General features: G+C 47.4%; 1 protein-coding gene and 1 long non-coding RNA gene across 3 annotated transcripts in view; one reads left to right on the plus strand and one right to left on the minus strand.

The window, feature by feature from the left end:
• The window catches only part of LOC139763192 (uncharacterized), an 84,231-nt gene that overhangs the window by 57,001 nt on the left and 5,402 nt on the right, over positions 1–21,828 (minus strand). The window contains exon 2 of the long non-coding RNA XR_011716060.1: positions 19,486–19,538. This is a non-coding gene — a long non-coding RNA (uncharacterized lncRNA). The remainder of the gene's footprint in view (positions 1–19,485; positions 19,539–21,828) is intronic.
• Positions 1–21,828, plus strand: part of LOC139763189 (uncharacterized) — a 64,433-nt gene that overhangs the window by 11,233 nt on the left and 31,372 nt on the right. For both annotated transcript variants that reach the window (XM_071688930.1, XM_071688931.1), the window contains exon 2: positions 12,622–12,710. In XM_071688930.1, the coding sequence (XP_071545031.1) occupies positions 12,622–12,710 (89 nt within the window). The remainder of the gene's footprint in view (positions 1–12,621; positions 12,711–21,828) is intronic.

Here is a 21,828-nt window from a genome sequence, read left to right on the forward strand (position 1 = left end):
TAATATATGTGGCACACTCGTGAATGGCGGAGGTTACAGTGTCTCGAGAAGTGGGTGTGCGGATAACTTGGAGAGAGAGAGAGAGAGAGAGAGAGAGAGAGAGAGAGAGAGAGAGAGAGAGAGAGAGAGAGAGAGAGACTAAACTCACGTACGCGTAGAAGAGTTTTTGCCGTGAGCCAGGGGTAGAGAATGCAGTACACGAGTGTCCCCGCCATAATGAAATGTGATTGGCAAGGAAGGACTGTATCTCCGGCCAGCCTGTGTGGTGGTGGTGGTGGTCAGCCAGGTGTGTGGCGTGGCTGTGGCAACATTACCTGCTGGCCTCATTGTTCCTCGCCCACACTCGCACGCCTACACCACCACAGCTCCGCTCCTCTCTCTCTCTCTCTCTCTCTCTCTCTCTCTCTCTCTCTCTCTCTCTCTCTCTCTCTCTCTCTCTCTCTCGTTTCCGTATTTTTTGTGGTACCTGCACGAGTACTTACATATATCCCCTAACGTGTATCTGTATTCTCGACCGTCACAGAGGCCCGTGTGTTTCATCGCGCAACACCCGTCTCTAAAGCAACCCTGCTTTCATGAGTCATAACGCAACACTGGTCTCGCCAGAAACACTAGTTTCCTGGATTCGTGGCCCGGCTTGTGTTGTTACGGTGTCTGCAGCGGTGTTGATCTCCCTGCAGTGCCAGGCTCAAGTTTCTGGTCCTCGTGTTTGTGTTACACTGGCTTAGTTCCGCGGTATTCCTTCCCAGTCGTGTCGTGTCGTGTGTGTGTGTGTGTGTTCCATTCCTGGGTGTTTCTTTTCGAGCTGTGATTAATTCAGCCATTGTGGCCCAGTTCGTGCAAGCTGCAGCTGAAGGATATTCCCAAACTTTTAAATCTGTCGACCTCATCGCAGACTTACTGAGCCCTCGTCCACCCCCCCGTCACATGCTCAGTTTATGATAATGGTTAGGTTTATATTTCATTCTTGGGTTCTCCCACCACACCAGCTTGTAATTTCTATCGCGAACGTTTAGAACAAGTAATTTGCATGCTTCTGTAGCTCTGCTTACGGCAAATGTGTGACTTCCTGCAACCGTTAATAACACTTTGCCTCCACCACAGTCACACGAAATGTAATCCTGCCTTCGACTTTACACATCACGTCGTTAAAACTGGAAACTGAGTTTAGATAAGTAACAAACCCCGAACCACGTGCTATTCCTGGTGGAAGTGGATTGCTTTAGGTACCAGGAAATGGACAAGGCAACGAATGGGACCCGAGGGAATGAAGCGACTCGTGGTGCGGCAGAGGAAGTTATGGTTCTCTAAGGTGTGTGGGAGGAAAGGATGCTAAAGTGGGAGCACACGTAGTTTTGCTGTAAGTACTATTTCAGGGTGTTTCCCCGGGGTGTGCAGAGGAGGCGGTAATATAGAGGCCGTGTGGAACAAGGACTTGGGACCAGCGCAAGAGAAGACGTATCACCCTTAAAATGTGTGACTACGGCTTACAGGTACAATTGACACGTCCCCTCACTTGAGCTGATAAGAACTGGTCGGGTGCACTTCTTTGTACGTGGATGAATGTAGGATTAAGTAACAAGTACTACAGATAGGGAAAATGTTGTCCCCCCTCTTTACTAGAAATACTAGAGAACAGTTTCTGTCTTAATATAAAACCGGTTCACACACATTTAAGAGTTGTAGCCCAGAGTAATGAGGCATTAAACTCGAGGACAACGTAGATGGCAACACAAACATGAAACACACCTGATTCTCTCGAAGCCTCAGAGCTGGTATGTTTGTGTGTGTGTGTGTGTGTGTGTGTGTGTGTGTGTGTGTGTGTACATACACGGGAGTAAAAACATGACACATATATTCAAGGCTACGAGAAGGGGGCAACGCGTGTATAAAACTCCTCCCCAAACACACAAACAGTTATCACGTAAAGACCCTTACCCTTGGTATGCCGGGGAACATAAACAAGGCACGGGAAAAACCATAATCTCTCTCTCTCTCTCTCTCTCTCTCTCTCTCTCTCTCTCTCTCTCTCTCTCTCTCTCACACACACACACACACACACACACACACACACACCAATAACCTACACCGTACATCTCTACACTCTACCACTGTATCTTCTCTGTCCAACCTCCTCTCTACTCTTTAAGCCATTCCCCACCAAAAGAAAGAGGGCCTTCCCTCTGACACTAGAGAAAATGTTTTGTGCGGAAAGTGTACCCAGTGCGGCTATAAAAGTCTTGGGTTGTTAGAACATTCCGTGTTAAGGCCTCTGTAAAACTGTCAAACACAAACAAACACTGTCGTGGGCAACGGCTTCACGACCGGTGCGGTTCTGCAGTGACAGACGCAGGGAGGGAGGGAGTAGGGATGCAAACGGAGACGGATGGAGAGAGAGAGAGAGAGAGGGAATTACACCTTGACCAAGGTAGGCGTCAAGAAACAGGCGAGGGGAAAACGAATGGGAGGAAAGAGGAGGAGAGGACTTAGTGGGTAATGGAGGGCTAATGGATGTCTAGAATTAGGAAGAGGGAAGAGGCATAGGAGAGGGAGAGATGTGGATAAGCAGGAGGGTGAAGGTATGAAAGGAGGGAATGGAATGTGGGGGGGAAGATGGAGCATGGGAAGTAGAAGGCGAAGGACGTGGGAAGGACAGACGCATGGGACAGAGGATGGAAGCGGAAGGGGCGCGAAGGGGAAGGATATCATGGGAAGTGGGAGCTGAAGAGAAGGTGGAGTAAAGAAAGAAGGTGCAGGTAAGAGATCTGGGATATGGGTTGGAGGAAGAGGAAAGCAGCAGGCTGGAGGCTGGAATGGGGAGGTGGAAAAGATGGCAGTGTAATAGGGAGGAAGTCTGTTGTGCCAGTTCAGAGGAGGTAATGTGGGCCAGGCGCCACAAGGTGGTGGTTTCTGCCTGTGTGCTGCGTGGGACCGGCCCTCTCCCGCCACAACCACAACAATTACCATCTACCGCGGCCAGCACGAAACCATCCACCCCAAGGTTGTCGGAAGGCTAACGTAACCAAGGTTACCAGTGTTGTTAAGTTGCTCAGGTTATGGCGAGGACCCCCTCGGAGAGACATAGACTGTATCGAGTAACACCAGGGGGAGGGGTTGTTAGCGAGGTGTGACTTGTACCGAGCGAGGTAGTTAACAGTTAAAGCCGGTTTAACGTAACGAGGGACACCTGGTGGTGGTGTTTCTTGATGTAATGGGGGAATACCTGTTTTGTGGTAGGGAACGCCGGTCGGACGGAAAGACCGATGAACATTTATGAATTCCTCTTCAATAATTCGGGAACTGTAGTCCTCTAGTAAGAATAGAGTTGGTCACATTACCAGCCTCGACACAGGTTATTGAAATTAACCCCTTGAGCACGGCGTTAACAATCCTTGAGCACGACTCTACCATCTTTGAGTACGACAGTACGATCCTTGATTAAGCTCCCGGATATGATGGCGTTTTAAACTGACCTTGAGTTTGGTCAAACATCATACCGTCATACGTAAAGTTTGTGCCTTCCTACTCAAGTAGTTAAAACAGTAAATGCTCAGAGCTATTCTACTTTGTGTAACACGAATTATTAATAATATGACTGTAAAGACAGAGAAGGAACTTCTGGCAGAGGTTTTGTATGGTGTTTGTGTTGGCACCGACATAACGACAGTGAAGTAGGGCACCGGAACACTTGTGGATACCAGAACGTCCCACACCACAAGCAGAGTGTTACAAGTTTCCCCTCACCATCTGCGTCGTCTGCTTAGGCCATCTGTAAGGTACGATAACCACGCTCTCCGAGAAAAGCCTCTTGCAGGTGAGATGGGGCCATTACCGAAGAACCACTTGTGGATTCAACCACCTGTGCGAGTCAGTGATTGGATTTACCCGTGTGAGAGCCATCTGGTTGTCCCTCAGAGGCATTACTGGCTGTCAACAGCAGACTCGAGCAGTGTGATGAACTTAAGTGATCGTCTTGCGATGTACGAGAAATGGACCGTTCGAAAAAGCCGCCTTCATGACAGTAGTGGAAAAATGTCTTATGTCTTAGACAACAGAAATCAGTCTTTCATCTACAAAGAGGTCGAGCTGTAGCAGGATGGGTAAGCGTGTTTGTAGGTTGCTATCTATTTTGACACAGCCCATGGCACAGACAAGTTCTTGCATATATGATTATATATCTGGTGGGGTGTTGCCGGAATCCGCCTGCAAGCGATGAGTTTTACGGCGGGGCTAAACCACAGTCAGTAGACGGGAGTGCTGTCAAGTCGCTGACCTCTTCACTGCAAAGGAGTCCATCATGGAGTGCAGCCTTGAAGGTGCATCATCATCATCATCATCATCATCATTATCATAATAATAATAATAATAATAATAATAATAATAATAATAATAATGATAACTCCGATCCCTAAGACGTTCAAGGTAGCTCTTGAGTTCCCTTTCAGAACTCGTTCACTGTGAGTGAATGTTCAGATGGGATATGTGGAAGATGCCACTGCATCTGATGTGACGTCTGCCGCTGAGCAGTGTTAACCCTCTTTACAGAATTCATATGGATAACACACCGTGCATATGTACAGCTGATGCCAGTGACGTCAGTATTCATGTTAGTAACGTCTGTATTTATGTTAGTTACAAAACTACAGTGGGTCAGTAAACCTGCCTCTTCATCCTCTTAAAAACGAATAATTTGCATACAGGAGGGCTTTTTCCTTTATCATTCAGCACACCTCTCTCTTTCTTACACACACTTACACACACACACACACACACACACACACACACACAGAAAAAGTGTCATCCGGACAGACGGAAATACTTATGAATATTCAACCTGGCGTTAATTAATTTCATCGTGCCACAGAGGCAAATTATGACCCCCCTTCCTCGTTTACTGTTAGAAGAATGTGCCTCAGACACACAGGTGTCGCTTGTATTTATATACTTGTTTATACGTGCAAGCCAAGGGAGGTGAAGCTGATAGAGGATGGTGGTGCCAAACCTGCTGCCATTTTCCTCTCCACACATAATTTGGCTGCTGCATTTTACTCTAATTTTTTTTTAGAGACTTACGTGATGGGTCCGAGAATAAATTGTAAGACTATTAGACGGATATTGTCCGTGTTAGCCATCGTCTTTAACTGGAGATTATTCAGAGTCAGGAAGTCAATGTTTCTCGTGAAAAATGTCACTGGAAGCGGAGCGAGTGACTGTGAAAGTGGTACACAGGAACCATGTTTCCATACGGCAAGATCATGGGTATACAAGTGGCGGTGGATTGTTAAGGAGGCTCTGTCACCATAATTTACATGGTAGCAGATGCCGTAGCTTACCGCCACGCTGCCGTACCTCACAAGGACACTTGTGCATATCATAGGGCGCCTCAGCTACATGCTACATAGCGAGGGACGCTTCAGCCACAGGGAGTGATAGCCACATGCTACATAGGGAGTGACACTTCATCCGCATGGTGCAGAACGAAGGGCACTTTACCCTCGCTACACAGCGAGGGAGGGGCGCCTCATCCCACAGCGAGGGAGGGAGGAAGGAAGGGGAGGGCCGCCGCCTCAGCAACATGCTAATATTGCCCCACACATCGGGAGGACAACGTTTCTGATACAGCAACAGGGTCGCAGGTGGAGCTTTTCCTGGGGGAGCTTCACAGATGTCAGCGTTGTAGTCTGATGTGATATCGGTTCCTTAACCCTGAGGCAGTCTGCGCTTGTTTGGTTCTCATCACCACATCCTTGCCCGGTACTCCCTGGGCCCCTGCAACGTACACACACACACACACACGTACGTTACTCCTGGTAACCAGGCGCATAGGTTCGTCTTCGAAGGTTATTGTAGCTATTCATTTTGTCACGTATTACCGCCGTCGTTTGACGTCGCAAGATGTGTTCTTAAAACCCATCTCGTCGCTATTTTTAGTTAGAGCAGCACCAACTGCTCTCTCTCTCTCTCTCTCTCTCTCTCTCTCTCTCTCTCTCTCTCTCTCTCTCTCTCTCTGGCAGAGTAATCGAAAAAGTTTGTCCCGGAATAATAATTTCTTAAAACTCGTTTGTGTCAGTTTTCCCAATGCTAGATAACAGTTTCAGATTCTAAAGAGGTATGGTTGATGACTTTAGTAAGTTTTTCGGACCACTAAATCGTTGAACTTTGGTATTGGCCAGCAGTCGAACAGTCTGTGATAAGCATCCGCTATTAAAAATGTACGTCAGAGAGAAAACAAACACTCAGGAGTTTGAGTGAGGTATTGAGAGCTTGACTCCAGATATTTAGACTGGATAAGTAACATCTCTACTTGACGCACTTATGTGTGCGACGAGTGTTAAAGATTTTGGCTTAATGACATTAAATTATGTATTGTCATCAAAACTAACAACATGCGTACTGTGATGCCCCTCTCCGCCAGGGTCGGGTTAGATACATGAGGTGGAAGCTGGTGGCTCGTCAGCGGGAATGAACCTTTTACCTGACGATGATAAACTGTGAAAGCTAAGCAGGCGTTTACGTTGTACTCGCGCCATGTTGAATGACGTGATAGGTTCAGGAAATGCCTCAGTTGCCCCCTACGGATTTTGGAGCTATTTTTGACATTAATCAGACAATGGATTACTGTTATGCAGCAAAGTGCAGCAGACTAAGTGCACGAGGTTGCTGTTTTATTCAGTGTAATTATTCGTTCTGTGATGGTCTGTATATAATGCCCAGAGCTGCTGTGGAGAGGAATTCTTTTCAGGTTAATTCAAATGATCCTTTTAGGCGTGTTAAGGGGCATGCAAAGGCAAAAGAGTGAATGTGTGTGTGACATCCGAGAGCTAAGTTCTTTTCCAGGTGCTACAGTAACCACATCACAACAATCTGCAGCTTGATTAGGCGCTTATCTTGTGTACTGTCGGTACAGGGAGCCCCAGCCTAGGCAGTAGGCACAAGCCTATCTCTACCCACATGATCACATGTCACACCCAACGCTTGACAACAAGTAACTCACACGACTCGTTCTTCGTAGCCTTAGCGTTTTTTTTTTTTTTTTTTTTTTTTTTTGCGCTGAGCGCTTCGGGATGACTTAGGCTACCTTTTGGCAAAAGCTTGTCGTGAATACTCGTAAGCACTCTGTATCTCTATGACCTCGTGGGTCAGCCGAGGGCACGCAGAGCGGGGTCTACTGCCAACGCTGGTTAATGTGTGGGGGGAGCACATGGTGTTGTTGTATTGCCTGAGTTCACTTGAACTGTCGTTGCAGTGACTCTCGGTAGCTTTGGTAGTATTTTTTCACTCATATGTTGAAACCATGTATAAGCACACCACGGTCGACCCTCTCGGTTCCGAGTGTACATAACACACACATCTCTCTCTGGCTCTGTCATTCCACCTAGGATCAATGTCTCATACCAAATATCTTCTTTAGGCATTTGATTTCAAAGACATCCATTCTCTTCTTTCTCTTGGCGTTCAAAGTCCTTTATACATGCATCGTTGATGAGGTTACTATATCTTAAAGCATTCCCAATTTTTTTCTAACAATGACCTTTGCCTCGTAATGCACTCAAGAACTTGGCTCCTTCCAACTTGTGACTCATTTCAGTCCCCTTGGTTGCGCCCGTTTCCACTTCCATTCTGGTATCTAAATCATATCCTCCAGGTCTTCCACATCCTGTCTCGCCAACTTTCATACTTTGTTACGATCAGAACTGCTTTGTTTTCGTCATTCTGAATCAGTTTACAAATAGGTCTGCAGAACGTGCTGGAAGATCTTATTCTGGCAACAATGTATCTAAATTGACTCAAGTTCTTTAACACGACGGTCCTACCCTTGAGCACAGCGGTGCGATGCTAAGGTATGTCTTAGCCCGTAAAGGTCGGGTCAAAGGCCAGGGCAGTATACTATGTATAGCACTGTCGTGTTCAGAACGGGTTAAGAATGGACTAGAGGCAGTGGCCGAGGAGGAGATATTTTGGTGGTTGCCGTACACGTGCCTTCCGTTTAATAACTCAAGTGTTGACTAATTTTTGGCGATGCGTTGGATTAGCTGCCAGCAGCTATGTGATGCTAGGGTATTGAGAGATTTATGACTAACGTTATATATATATATATATATATATATATATATATATATATATATATATATAGAGAGAGAGAGAGAGAGAGAGAGAGAGAGAGAGAGGGGGGGGGGAAGAAGGATGATGATGATGATGCGTCAGAAAAATTCGGTAATGACGTAGGCTGAGGCAAGTGACGTGGCTCTGACGTAAGGTTCCTGGCTCCTGCTGCTGGTGCTTGAGGAGGAACGACACCCACTGGTGCCCCCGACACCATGGTTGCTCCCAAAGTGGGATGATGAGGTGTCGTGTGCAGTAACGTTGGCCGAAGGGGTTGTCTGTCATTTAGACACACGCGATGGGATTATTGTGGGAAGAGTGTGTTGAGCAGGTGAGCTAGCGGTCGGTGCCTGGAACGGTGACCCAACTGGTGGAAGCGGGTGCCAGGCAGACCCCCCGTGCTTACCCTACTTCCTGCACGACATTGACCTGACCGCCACATGTATGTGTCGTGGAGCATATCCTGAATTCTCTTCCGACTGGGTTTATTCCGCTTTCGATGAATGGATCACCTCTTAACGATGAAGACAAGGGCTGTTCATCATGGCGAGGAACAGCGAGACGACACCTCCCGTGCTCGTACATAACCTTGAGTGCAAGTCCCGGTGTCCTCTGTGGTGCAAGCAGAGTTACGGGGGCTCAAGAGGTGGCAACGTTGTAGCCCCCAGTATTGTTATACAGCCAACAGTGGGAGGATGGTTTGGACAGTAACGGGATCCTGCTCATCTGGGAACTAGTTTTGTATTCTATTGCTGACCCTAATTCTTCGTTCAGCGTAATATGTCCCTCCTTCTTCCTGTAGCAGTTCCCTTCCTCTCGACTCGGGTGTTCTTAAACCAGTTCGTCTGTCACAGGGAGTGGCTCGCTCCTCCCACTCCCCGCTCCTCCTCCTCCTCCTCCTGTTCTAATAACACGTGTTTCCTGCTCCTGGCCTGTGACCATGCCCTTCTTGCTCCTGCTCCCCTGTCATCTTCCCTGCCACTCACAAGAATGTATATTCAATTCTACCTGTATATTCACCTCTCTCTCTCTCTCTCTCTCTCTCTCTCTCTCTCTCTCTCTCTCTCTCTCTCTCTGGCTTGCCTTGACCCTTTCCTTTTCCCTTTGTGCTGTGATTTATCTTTACACCTGCGGCCCTGTTATCCTCTTCTGTTTACCTTGTGGTCCTGTTATGCTCTTCTTTCGCGTCAGGCATATTCCTTCAGCTACATGTCGGTCGCACACTTGCATTTCTGTGATGCCGCTAGAACTTCCCTTAAAGATTTCCTTCTCTTCCAATGTCTTTCCTCTGTTCCTCACCATATGCTGTTGATTTCTACTCCTTTTTCACGCACCTTCACCCTATAATTCATCCTTTACTTCTCTTTCTTCGACATTCACTGCCCACGCTCTTCACCTCACCTTTCCCTCTGCTGGTGTAGGTGGGGCGGCTGAAGCTCCTGCCGTGGGCGTGGACAGTGTAGGTGCGTCCCGGTACGGGAGCCAGCCTGGTGCTGGTGGCGGCGGCGGCGGCAGAGTCCTCAGTATGCCGCGCGGCGCTGTCACGTTCACCTGGACGCCCCCGGCTGCTCCCCTTCGCCCAGCTGCACACCCCTCTCCCGCCTGCTTCACCTACGTGTAGACCCATCTGTGACACTACCTGCATTTGTTAAACGCTCCCGGACCTGTGTCTCGTCTCGTTAACACGACTGGGGCTTTTGTAACCCCACCTTACCAACAGTGCAGTGCGGACAGCCGTTGCTTCGGAGGAATTATTCTGATAAAATTAAAAAGTTTCGGATAAAAAAAAAGTTCTGGTACCTTCAGAAACATGTACGATTTTCGTGTTTTTATTATTATGAAAGGAACTTTAATGTGTGACCTGTGTTTTATGTTCTGTGGACGTGTTATCCATATGTAGTGTGACGATGGTGTGGGTTTACTACGTTGTAACGACGGACGTCGGAGACATGGACGACAATAGACTGTGGGTGTCGTGGATGCCGTCGTCCTTCGTCTACGCCCACGAGTGGCTCAAGGCGTCCTCGTCATGGAACTACCATAGCCCTGACGACGTGTTCTGCGTCTGTGGCAGCTACCGAAGCGGGGCCTCGCAGGACATAACCCTGGGCAGGCGTATTGGGAATACCGAACAGGGAGGTCTCCCCAGTGAAGCCATCAGACCGGGAGGAGTGGGAAACCCCAGAGTACAGGAGGGTAGCGCCGCGCGCCTTTCTCTCCCTATCGTCGCTTCAGTATGCTCGTGTGAGACCCATAGTGAAATGATGAGGGAGGAAAGGAAAGCAGAGGTTTACAGCGGCGCCAAGGGGGAGGGGGAAGCAGAGGATGATGACAGAGTCATCAGGGAGGGAATTTGCACCTGCAAGTGGGGCCGTGTGGGACTGGAAACATTCTCTGGAGGTCAGGAGAGTGCTGGGCCGGGTGAATGTCGCAACCACCCGAGAGTAGAGGTGCATGGGGCTCGGGAAACGTCCAGGGAGGCTTCAGGATGGTGGTGGTCTGAACTGTGCAGCCGAACATGGCCACCAAAGTGCCATGAAGGGTTGCTGGCCTCCGAAGATAAGCGGTGGTGTGTAGGACGCAGGTCGTCAGTGCCTCCCGCTGATAACAACACTCCCCCTGATCACCGCAGCATCACTGATAAGTTATTATCATTGTTTACGTGCTCGGTGTTGCGCAGCAAGGCAGCGTCTCGAACACCAGCGTGTGAGGCTGGAAGCGCCCCGTGTGCCGTCGCTGGCGCCGCCGAGTGCCGGGAGTGTGCTGGGACGCGTCCCCGGGCGTGTCCCACCTGGAGGTGTGACTCGCGAGGCCCCGTGGTCAAGGACACCCCGAAGCCCCTCAGGTTGCCCCAGTTGCCACAACCCAAGTCTCCGCTTATCAGACTGCCCTTCAGACCTCGGATAAAAATCGTTTGTAGACCACGGATTAAACTCCCGTCCAGGAGACTTATTAAACTGTCCTCCAGACGATGCATTAGATGTCCCTTCAGGAGTCGTATCAAACTGCCCTTCAGACGCATCAGACTGCCCTCTAGACTTACCCTAAGACTGCCATCTAAACTGCCCTCCAGACCCCGTGTAAAACTGACATTCAAACGACGCTTACCCACCAGACCTCGAATCAAACTGCCCTTCAAGCTGCCCTCCAGATATCGAACGATTAAACTGCCACGTAACGTGACCACCAGTCTGACCGCTGGTGAGCGTGCCACACTGCCCTCCCTGACGGCCACTGCCCCCGAGCTCCGAGTGACCCTTATTATGACCCTGGGACACCTGACGCGGTACTTGCCCTTGCACAGACTCAAGAGACTGTGTGGGAAACTGCGGACTTACATGACTGACCCCATGTTTAGGTAACAGCTGGACTTATGTGGATGACTCTGGGGAACTGATTGTGGCTGGACTGATTTAGATACTTCTGACTGACTGCTTTTGTCACATTATGGTCTTTCGCATACCCTTGACTGACTGACTGCAGTAGATTTTGATGCTTGTGTGTAGTAGTAACTGAGTTCATTTCTAGTCAATCTGATAGTTGTAAATGAGTGACGAGGATTCTTATCATTTTCCAGGCTCATTAATACCTCGTAGAGATTTTAGTTGTGGTTCAGACATGTAAAAACCTTGTTTTATTTCGTAAAAGAAAATTAAGGGTGTTTTGAAAAGTTTTGGTTTAACAAATAGTTTTACACATTAACATTTGAAGATGTTGCTCTTAACAGCTGATGCAGCTGACTTTATAACGATTGAGGATGGTCTAGATGGCTGAATGTGACATTTGAGTGATTAAATTTAGTGTGATTTCATGTTTACACGGGAGAGAGAGAGAGAGAGAGAGAGAGAGAGAGAGAGAGAGAGATATTCACGTTGAATGACTGGAGTTTACTAGGGCTGTAAACGTTGTCTCGTAAGAGTGAGGCTTACTTTGAGCGAATCGCTATCGAGTTCAATTTGCTCTTAAGTCTTTTGGTGAGATTATGTTGATTTGAGGGAAGTTCACCGTGTGGGCAAGTTCATGTTGTTCTCTTCTAATGACGTCAAATAACTTGAGTGGACTCTAACACCTGTGGTTTATGGCTCTATAACTGTTGTTACTGGCGGAGGGTGTAAGTAGTAACTGTGTGTGTGCTGATAAATTTAGCATGTTCATGTGAGCCTTCTTCTGTGTGTGACACTGCCAAGATAACCAGCATAAAAACGATCCCCGAGGCCTGGCGGGCCTGTGGATGTGGCCGAGGGGTTGTGGCGTGGCTCGTTTTTCGACGTGGACCTTGCACGTTGGGTTTTGTGAAGTAACAATATTTTTGCAGGAATGTTTTTGACTCTGTGAATTTGCCGGGAATACCGGCACAAATGAAAATCTCTCTCTCCATACATGTTCTCTTCTAGGTTTGTACGTGTGTGTGTGTGTGTGTGTGTGTGTGTGTGTGTGTGTGTGCGCTTATACCTTTGATATTCTATCTTTGATGAGAAATGCGCGACGTACTAACGCCAAGTGTTTCCACCATTGCAGGTTGGCGGAACGAAAGAAGAATGAAGGGAACGAGTACTATAAAAACAAGGAGTACCGCGAGGCCCTCAAGCTGTACACTCAGGCTATCGGTGAGTACCTCAACACATGTATATATCCTCGGGTGTGGATACACTCGCGGTCACCTTCAACTTTACAGAGCTCCCGCATTTTCCAGCCAGTTCCAGTATCCCAGAGAACTCCCTTCATCACATCCAGCCCCCATCGTTCCAATTAGTCCTATCATCACATCCAGACTCCATCATTCCAGTTAGTCCCATCATACCAGCTAACGCCTTTCATCCTTGCCATTTCCCCATCATTCCAGCCAGACCCATCATCTTAGCTAACCCTTCTGGTATTATTCCAGCGACCTAATGGTATTGGTACCCGTCACCTTTACCCTTCCGTCCCGCCGACTCCGTCCGTCCTCACACTTGATTCCTGTCACACCTACCCCTGCCATACCAGCTCTCTTGCGTCCCATGGTCCCAGTCGGGTTCACGCTGTCATTCCCCCACCCCCCAACCTTCTAGGTATCCCCACTACTCTCATAACTCCACCTCAGCTTCAGTCTTCCAGTAATGACTGTCATACCAACAGAGTTCCTTGTCTCAAGGTACGAGACGCTGTATTAACAGTCCACTTTTTCCTCTGTCGTACTCAGTATTTCCTGCACCAATGGAATACATTTCAGTTCAGTTACGGAAATCCGTAATCTGCATTTTCGAGAAATGTGGATCCCTGAGCATTCCATGCCGAGGCTACATATCTTTTTTTTTTTTTTTCTTGTGTACATGTAGGACACGAGTTTTGGGAACGTGGCTTCACCAGGTGGGTAGAACTGTGTACGAACGGTAATTTGTCGTGCTGGGAAGGTTTACGGACGTTCTGTTAAAGTATGAGAAAGACGAGGCTCTAATAGCTGGGCGAGTCTTTACGACATGTCGCTCGAATCTGTCGACGAGACTTACAAGCCGTTCAAGAGAGAGAGAGGCGAAAAAAAACGTGTATTATCGTTATTGCACGAGAGAGAGAGAGAGAGAGAGAGAGAGAGAGAGAGAGAGAGAGAGAGAGAGAGAGAGAGAGAGAGAGAGAGTATCAATGTTAGCTGGTGTGTTTGTGTGTGGGTGTGCGGACGGGAGGTGGCCGGGACCGTTACCAAGGCTGGCCTCGCTAGAGGCCGGGGCCGGACGGACGGACGGGAATCCTTCGGCAGGCGTCGTAGGGCAACCGGATGTTGCTCTCGTATATTCCTCTCTCGACTCATCCACTTCCTCCAGGACGTGCACGTCATTATTTGCCGATACATTTTACGCACTTGATTGTTTTGTTGTTGACTGTTCGGTACTGTTCCGTCTGATCAGCGAAAACAGTTTTGTCAACATCATCTCATCTCGGCGGTTGCGGGAGAGCTCATGTCCGTCGCTGTCTTGAAGTCTTGAGAAAACAGGGTTTTCAGACAGCCAGACTTATTATCAACCTTGCCTCACTCCCACCCAGCGGGCTTGGCTCCTACGCCGTGTCCTCCGACACTATAACCTGCTTCAAAGTGACCAAACCAGCGCGAGAAAACGGATACTCAAAATTGACCTACTGGGCAAACTAGCGTCTGACTTACAGACACCAACCATTGGGCAAAATAACCATACTGGCATATTTTCTCGTCTGATTTATTTTGGCTATACGGTTAGACCCAGGACGAACTGCGGGGTTAAAGACGTGCCTCCTACATCGGGTATGCGTTTATCGTACTAATGGATTCTCTCTCTCTCTCTCGAAGATTACCGTTTAAATTCACTGTTCCATCTCTCACGTTTGAATAAAACACTTGCAAGAAAAGCGTCTTTATGTACTACAGCTGCAGCTTGAAACTGGTGAACCACCGCGAGAAGGGTGTGTCGATAGCTGCAAAGAGAACGGACCAGGAGTGTTGTTAAAAGGGGGTACTAGTGTGTATGGTCGCAGAAATGGAATTTGGAATGATCATAAGTTGTTGTCAGCTGAAGAGGAATTATTTGGGACTGAGGAAGGCTATACCGTCGTGCAGTAGGTGAATTTATCCCCAGCCGATGATGAAAGACAGGTGCCTGGTCATTCTCAGTGAGGGAGCAAGTGAGGCAATACTGATGCTTGCTTTACGTGACCAGAGCAGCGTGTTGTGGCTGTGTTGGTGATGATGCAGACTGTGTGCGCACCACGTCAGAGCCAACCCTGCATTTTTTTCCCCTCTTCCGTCAGCGTTTCCAGAGAAATTGAGTCCTTCTGTCAGCGTTTTCAGAGAAATTAAGTCCTTCTGTCAGCGTTTCCAGAGAAATTAATTCCTTCCCACTATCACCGCTGATTGCTTAACCGTCGTCCCACGCTCCCCTCCCGATCTTCCCCCCACCTTCCAGCCGTGCCCGCTGCGGCTTCCTACTCCGTGCTGGGACCACAAGGCCGGCTCGTTCCCTGTCACTGGCCTCAACTTTATTTTTTCTCTTGCGTGGACCTCCCCTCCTCCAGTTCTCTAGCAGGCTCTAGGTATGCGGTGTTTAGTTTTCATCCCTAGCTGCGTTTTCTTTCAGCACAATCTTTTTTTTTTTTTTCTTTTTTGCTGTGATGGAAATTATAGGGCCTTTCCGACGGTGTTAGGGTTAGAGACGCGTTGAGGAAAATTTGTTTAGCAGCAGGTGTTGACGCTGCTGTTCACGGTGGCAGAGGAATCGCCCTCACCACCCGGCCCATCAGTCCATGAACGGACCAACATGATCTAGTTGCCAGACAGAGCTTTATCCTGAACTACTTGAGCACACCGGTACTAACCTCGAGTACGACGCTCATAATACCTTTGGTCATAATGGCCTAGCCTTCGACTCTGCCCAAAAGGGTGAGGTCAAAGGTCAGGCTGTTATACCCCAAGAGTCTTACCGTCGTGCTCAAAAACTCGACACTTGGAGTCGTATACTTCCTATGATTTACGAAATCGATTCATCCTTTTGCGTTCGTGATTACTCTTAGTACGTAAGAACAGGTGCGACTGTACTTTTTTCGTGTGAATAACATGATGAATGATGCACATTTCGTAGCGCTGACGTTTTGAATTTGCGGGTCGATGGTTTCAGTGAAGTGAACGTCAAGCGGCTAGTGGAATGGTGGACGTGTCTGTGAAGGCCATCAAATATGGAACCTCCTGCCGGCGGGCCAGGAGGACGCAGAAGGATTTTTTTTTTTTCAGAAGGCCTCGCTCCGGGTACGTGTCCTCTGATGCGTCGGTAAATAAACGTCGCAACTGTGCTGGAGGCGTTTGTACTGTACTCACGCTCTCTACCAGGATCTGGCGTTTCGTCAGCCTCGAGGATCTGACGAGTGACTGCTGGATAGTTGATACTCCTACTCGAATAAAGTGACGTATTCTTCATTGTGGACTTACACGATGAAGCAGTACCTTGAGCTGGAATCTACGTAGAGTCGTCAGCTATGAAACTGACGTAAGTTTTCCACTTACCAGCGGAGGAGGTATAGTCTGTCGAGCTGTATATTTTGTAAAGGTGAGTAAGGGAACCGGAGGGTGGGTTGCCTTCCCACGTCTTGCTCTCTCAGTTTGAAGCGTCAGGAGATTAATATCATCGGAGAATCTGGGACGGTTTTGTGGTGCACGTTGTTCGGAGCTTGCATTACCCTCCCAGTTCTCTCTTGTTGTATCTGGTAGCTTGAGTAATGCTCACGTCAGCCACCGATCAGCCACACTCGTGCTATTGTCCGCAATAATGCCAGAAAGTTAATTCGTCACGAGCAACCGATTCCTGAATTTTTCCCCACATGCCTTCCATGTCCGCTCTAATCTGTTGTTGTGTTCGTGTAAAATCGGACAGTCCTCATCAGTCACGGAAGGTGAGGTAGGCACGTTGTTGTTACGTGTTGTGGTCATAAAGGGTGACACGAGTCAGCATCGAGACCAAGGTCATTGCCTGAACAAAGTGGCGGGTGGATCACCCCCACACTGCCCAGCAGGTGCACTTTACAAGGTTAAAAAGGTTTTGATACTATTGTGTGGACTGCGTAGCATGCAAGATGCACTGGAATTGTTTTGTACATCTTCGAGAGTTGCACTTTAACATTGAACATAACCTTAGTCATAACTTTAAAAAGTTTATATATCTGATACATATGAAGAGTCATAAGTTATTTCCCGGCGTTTGATGAATTTATCATCATAAGGCCCCTAACTCTGGCTTAGATTTTATTTTGAAGTACTCTGTTTAACCAGGAACCTGCCTGGCTCATAACTTTAAGAAAACTCCGACTGTGGCCATGGGAACTAATGCAGGTGTTTTTGGTATTATCCCTTCAGTATTTCCACTCATACTCTCACTTACAGTCACATTGCTGCAAATGCAGGTGACGTAAGTGTTGCGTGGAACCCCATTCTCGTTGCAGTATCGTTGATGCGCTGCATGTTACTGTGTTTAATTAGAATCCGCTATCTTGATGATGTATAGAATCTTCCCTTCAGTCTCGAAAGTGCAAATGATGAATTCGGGTCAGGTTGAAACGGAGGCAATCAAGTTGTGTGTACAGGGCTGATAACTGACCGTAAGTGTGTGAAGTGCAGGTGAGAGCTGGTGCTCGGCTCTTTCCGTCAAATCTGTTGTTCGCGGTTGAAGCACACCACACACTGGGTCGGCCCCCGCCCCACATACGGTGCCTTGAGGAATTTCTTGAACGCCAGTACCGGGCATGTCGTGCGTTGGTATATATGGTCTAGGTTTATGACATAGTCCTGTGGACGGGGTGGTCCAGTGCGAGGAGACCTTATGGCGCCGTTTGCTGAATTCGCTCAGGTTCGCCCGAGTATTTAATTCCACGGGATGAAAAGTTTAGGTGGAAAGCTTAGGTGTAGACAGATCCCTCAACCTGGATTTGACTCCATATGGAAATTTCATGTGAGCTTATTCATAAACATTCACTTGAGGACAGCTATTTGGTCTCATCCTTGAGAACGAAAGCACGGAGAACCACGAAAATTACGTGGCATATCATATAAGTTTATCGACGGAGAAAGTTCTTGTACATGCTGGTCATGGACTGGAGTTGATAGGTGCTAACATTTTAAGCCAGGAGGCTGTTTTTGTATATTGTTACTCCACTGACATAGACATTAATATCTAAGTACAGTGTCATCTGTTGACGGCCAACATGACCACACTGGTCTTCAGAGGTGATACAAGAGGGTGACTTGAACTTTGTTACTGCATGATTCAACTATTCCAGGTGCGTTGTAATACACAAACTTTTGAAAATACATGTTTTTTTGTATTCCCCTGTCGAAGGATCCGGTCACGGACACCAGTCTTCATCGAGGCAAGGCCTTACACTAAACATGAAAGGGGCTTGAAAGAACGAGAAGCACATAGAGGATAGGAAAAAAAAATAGTTTTAAGGAGTTTTAGAGGAAGTGGAAAACCTGCATTTTAAAAATGGGACAGGTCGCAAGCGTTTATAGACAATAGCTTAGAGCATGAATTTTTATTTTCTTCAATATGGTTTAAAACGTTTTACAAAAACGTACCAGGTAGTGTTGCTTTTAAAGTGAAAGTTTAGAATTGTCCGAACTTCGGGAGACCTGATACACCTCCACGTTGGGTAGGTGTTCCTGATTGTGAAAGTTTCTGAGTCACGTCTTGGCCAGGTGTAAAGGCCGGATCACAGGGTCGCGTGTGTGGTAGGCGAGGTGCATGTAGACCTGCATGGACCTGGTGTGTGTGTGGCAAGTGGTACATTACTGGCGTGTGTCGTGTGTGGTACGAGGCTGGCAGGGGTCAGGTGTGAGGCCAGAGATGCGGCCAGAAATGCAAGAGTAAAGAACATTCAAATAAAATCTAACTTATTACTTGTCGACGCTATTATTCCTGATTACATTATTGAGTTTAATGTGACGACTTTTCGTTCACTGGGGTAAGAGGCAAGGTAAGTACTGCACCATGGCACGGTCATTGTATTTGTCGCCCGGTGATGTGCGTGTGAACCTCATCATAACGAATTAGTACAAGTCTAGCGGGTTATTCACTCGCATATTTACATTTGGTCCAGATGGTAGCGGGAAATACCTTCCAGCCCTCGGTGTTTTTAGAGATGTATTTCTATAAGCAAATTCGAGTACTCTGGGTTCCCTGTAGCGTTCAGAATCCCCTGACTAAATACCCTCCTCCCAGCGGACGGTGGTGAGTCTTATCTCGAAACGGCAGTTGCAGATGGGTGGAGCTGTGAAGGGTTGCGATTAGATAGTTGATGGCGACGGTGTGGTGATGGCATTGCTGTGATGGCGGTGATAATCACTTGCAAAGAAATGTTAATAGCTGATGTTATCTCGGTCAAATTTAGGCGGGGGGGTAAGGAGTGAGGGTGAGGCGCCAGGTGAGTGTGGCGGAGAGAAGGTCGATGGTGTTGGGGAGTGTGTGTGTGTGTGTGCGCGCGCGCTCTAGCAGGAACGAGACTGCCTTGTGTCTTTATAATTAAATTTGCTTGGCCGAGGAAAAGTTGGCTGTAACGCTGGCGGCTGATCCAGGTGTGGGCGGGGTCAGCTTTAGATCATTATCAAGGGGATGATGATGATGATGAAGAGGAGGAGGAGGAGGAACTTCGTCTTAAGAGAGAAGAGGTGGAGAGGCGGCGGTGATGGCGGCCAGAGTAGATAAAGGAAAACAACAGGTCGTCGAGATAATCCAGAAGGTAAAGGACATTCCATCATCTTCCTTCACTAAACAGGGTCATTGAGATCATTTAAGAGATATAAAGATGGAAATGATAACAGTAATTACCTAAAATGTGAAATTTGGATCATGTTAATTTCTCTGATGTGTTATCGACAAAATTAAAATCACCAACCTTTGAACTGACGATTCCAACGTTTCCATCACCACGTTTCTGTTCGATCACTTCTGTAAAGGAGGAATAACTATATTATTTTCCAGAAGAGAAAGTAAAGGAGGGGAGTGGGAAATATTTCACTCTACGTAGAGACATAAGACGAGAAGAAATATAGCGTGAATACCGGGGAAAAACAGGAGAGGCGTAATGTAAGCAGGAGAGACGCCATCGTATGTGACAATGTTTGAATACGCATCCCCACCAGCAGGACAGTACGCTCCGACAACTACCACCCCGCCCGCCTCTCTGTCATGAGTGGTATTTACGTTAGAAAATCAAGCATCTATGATTGAAGGGCGAGTGGTGCAGCGAACTGCCTCAGACGACATTGGTACACGCATAGAAATGGTTGTAAGCCCCTTAGTTCAACATGACGTAACCTCTGACATGACCTGCATCAGTAATACGGACACAGGGTTTTTTTCCCTGTTTTGACGGTATAGAACTGAAGTTTCTAAAATAGTGTGTCCTATTTCGGCCCCTTTTCTTCTCCCACAACGTCATAGTTATTACTGGGTAGGGTAATATGATTTTTTATCGTCAGTCTGTGAAGGCTTTTTTGATATGACGGGAAAAAGTATATAATTTTATTCGTGATACGTAAAGGTATGGCTTGAACAGGTTCGGCAGCTGAACAGGTGTGATCTAGGGATGAAGTGGGTGGAGGAAATCATAACACGGCACGGCGAGTGTTTACGATGCGGCTGGAGGGGAACTAATAGCCAAACCCGTAAGGAAAGACTTTCATCAGCATCATCAGGAGTAGACATCCTGGGAGTAGACATCATGTACACAACAAAGCAAGCTTAACAACAACAGAGCACGACCATCACGAGAACAGATCACTGTAGCGAAAGAGAAATAACAAGTGCAACACTGAAAAAGTCTAGGAGGCGTTGGTATGTGGTGTAGGTGTGCGGCCTGTGTCGTTGAGTAGCATGAGGAGGCTCTCCGCCCACGACTCTGTGTGTGTGTGTACGGTTCCTACACATCTCTCCCGTCCTACGTTGAAGGTGACTGTATGGACTCACGGGCACACTGTTACTTGGATGGCTGTGTGCTCAGTGGACGAAAGTGTGTTTAGTTACGAAGGGGAGTGGACGAGTGTGCACAAGGTTAAAAGGGCTGGGCGAGTGAACGAATGATAACAAGGATGGTTGGTTTTAGAATGAAACAGGGCCAAGTGTTTGATGAATTAAGGTTACCTTTGAAGGGATGGTTGTATGACTGATTGGTGTAGCGTGTGTTAATTAGCTTGTGTTTTGCTTTGATGCGACCTGAACTCCCAGATCACTGCATGAGATCGAGCGTGCTGCTCGTTTAGCCGGGTGTTGGTGTCCGGGATGACACTCGTCATATCTGCCTTGTTGTGAGGAGAACGGTGAACAAGTGAAAGGACCACACAAGAGATGGGGAGACGAGAGAGAGAGAGAAAGTGGTAAAGGTAGGCAAGATATAAGAGCATGGAGGCAAGGTTTGTGATGACAGCAGTTGTCTTCGACGTCAGGGAAAAAAAAAAAAAGAAAAAAGCTGGCTCATATTTTGCTAAACAAGCTTTGTACATGGACGTGTTTTATCATTACTTTGTTTGTTACTGAGCTTAAGTCAATCCTGTGGTAAGGCAAGTTGTGGTTGTGTGACTGGCTACCTTGATATTTACACGTGTGTGTAGAACAACTTCTCCATTGCAATGTTGATCATTATTGGGTCATTCGTTCTAGCTAATGTTGCTTCGTTGTTGTAAATTACAGAGTTTATTTGAAGTTTAACCTGCTAATTTTTTTTTTCTTACGACGAAAACTGATTATGTTCACAGTGTAACGATACAAACTTCATTATGAGCTGACCATTGGAAGTTCGTGAAGATAATCACGGTTTAAGATATGTGATGATAAGCGGTGTTTATGAAACTAAGAAAGGGACGACCAGAGGGCCAGATTACCTGGATTAGGATAATCGTGGCGGAGATAACCTTGAGGGGCAGTGTTGGAGGCGTCTACAGTTTCCTCGTCCGGCAAGTTGGCCAGACAATATAAATACACACACACGTCTCGTCGGGTTTTACAAGACAAACTGGTTTTTGACTTCTGAAAACCTTGCAGGGGTGGTGGGTGTCTGTAAAGTGCACCTGATGATACTGAAGTTCATGGTGAGGTTGATGCCTCGGTACACATACCAAAGGTGGCGTACTGAACTCAGGGATGAAGGGTATTTCATCCTACCCTCGCGCTGAATACCCGCTTTGTCTCCGTATATGTATATATATCTCAGCAAGTAAAGCCATTTGGATTTCTAAAACTA

Source organism: Panulirus ornatus, chromosome 46 (assembly GCF_036320965.1).
Source record: "Panulirus ornatus isolate Po-2019 chromosome 46, ASM3632096v1, whole genome shotgun sequence".
Lineage (NCBI taxonomy): Eukaryota > Metazoa > Arthropoda > Malacostraca > Decapoda > Palinuridae > Panulirus > Panulirus ornatus.